The sequence below is a fragment of the Parus major genome, chromosome 18 (assembly GCF_001522545.3).
Source record: "Parus major isolate Abel chromosome 18, Parus_major1.1, whole genome shotgun sequence".
In the NCBI taxonomy this organism is placed as follows: Eukaryota; Metazoa; Chordata; class Aves; order Passeriformes; family Paridae; genus Parus; species Parus major.
In genome coordinates this window covers 1,327,607-1,328,904 of record NC_031786.1, presented here as the reverse complement: position 1 = coordinate 1,328,904, position 1,298 = coordinate 1,327,607, and the positions used below count along the sequence as shown (strand labels likewise).

Genomic DNA, 1,298 nt, shown 5'->3' with positions numbered 1-1,298 from the left:
TTATTTTATATTCTGTGGCTCATTGAAATCTCCTTCCTGACCTTTCCTGCCAGGCACCTTCCTCTCCCAGCAACACCTGGAGCTGAACTACAGCACCCAACTTCTCCCCCTGGGATTAATTAAAAAGAGAGGGATGAGGAGGGAGAAATGTTTTGCTGCTGCTGACAGCCTGGAGCAGGTTAATGCCCAACTCGTGCTGCTGATGCAACAAGAGCAGCAAATCATTAACTCCCAGCTCCTTATCAGCATAACCCAACCCCGGGAGCACCCAGGGGTGTCCAGCAGCTGCTGGAAGGAGACAATTCCCAGCCCAGGAGCAGCCAGGGGTGCCCAGCAGCTGCTGGAAGGAGACAATTCCCAGCCCAGGAGCACCCAGGGGTGTCCAGCAGCTGCTGGAAGGAGACAATTCCCAGCCCAGGAGCAGCAGGAAGCTGGAGGAGCCGGAGGAGGGAAAGGCCAGGAGCTCTGTGTGTGTCCCCTTGGGTTTTGTGGCTCCCAGGGAAAGGCAGGAGCTGGGATTCCACATCCACAACGGAGCCTTCCCCTGGCAGTTCCCCTGCTGGAACTGGGGATGGATGTCCTGATTTACAGATCCACCCAGCCAGGCACAGAGCAAAGAAGGGAGAAAGGAAAGGAGAGGAGGAGGAGGAGGGAAGAGACCAGGAAAAAACCCTGGAAAAGCTGCCTTATTTTACTTTCAACATCCCCAAGAACTGCAGAGCATCCAAACATCCTGAGCTGTCCCAAACTGATCTCACCATCCTCTGTTCTCCACCAAGCCCAGCCTGGCAGGACCCAGCCCTCCAGGACCCACAGCTCCCTGATTTTCCACCCCTCGTCCAAACCCACGCCTGGACCGAGGAAACAAACCCCAAGTTCACATTCCCTGCAGAGACCCAGCGCCCTGAAACCCATCCTGCCTGCTCACAGACAGCGAGAGGCCAAGAGGGAGAGGGATGTGTCTCCTTTCCCCGTGCACCCCGGGGAATTGTGACTGCACCAGGCTGGGCTGGCAGGAGCGGGGCTGCAGCTGCTGCAGGCTCCCCCCGAGCCCCCTCCCCACGGGAGCTGCAGTGGGATCCTGGCCAAAGGCGCCCACCCTGCGCCATCTGCGCTGGGCTGGGAGCCGGGAGCCTCGGATGGACTCACCCGGGATGTTGTGGATGGTGATAGCCAGGATCATCAGCGTGATCCTCCTCCAGCTGCTGCTCCCGGCCACGGCGGCTCCGTCACGGCCAGCCGGGAATGCCGGGGGGTCCTCGGCAAGGGGGGACCCCACTCCCCTCCTCCGCTGGTAC

At 59.9% G+C, this 1,298-nt stretch overlaps 1 protein-coding gene across 1 annotated transcript in view; it reads right to left on the bottom strand.

The window, feature by feature from the left end:
• Nucleotides 1-1,292, bottom strand: part of SLC39A11 (solute carrier family 39 member 11) — a 37,307-nt gene extending 36,015 nt beyond the window's left edge. The window contains exon 1 of the mRNA XM_015645821.3: nucleotides 1,150-1,292. Coding sequence (XP_015501307.1) covers nucleotides 1,150-1,183 — 34 coding nt within the window. The 5' untranslated portion in view covers nucleotides 1,184-1,292. The remainder of the gene's footprint in view (nucleotides 1-1,149) is intronic.
• Between the last annotated feature and the right edge of the window lie 6 nt (nucleotides 1,293-1,298).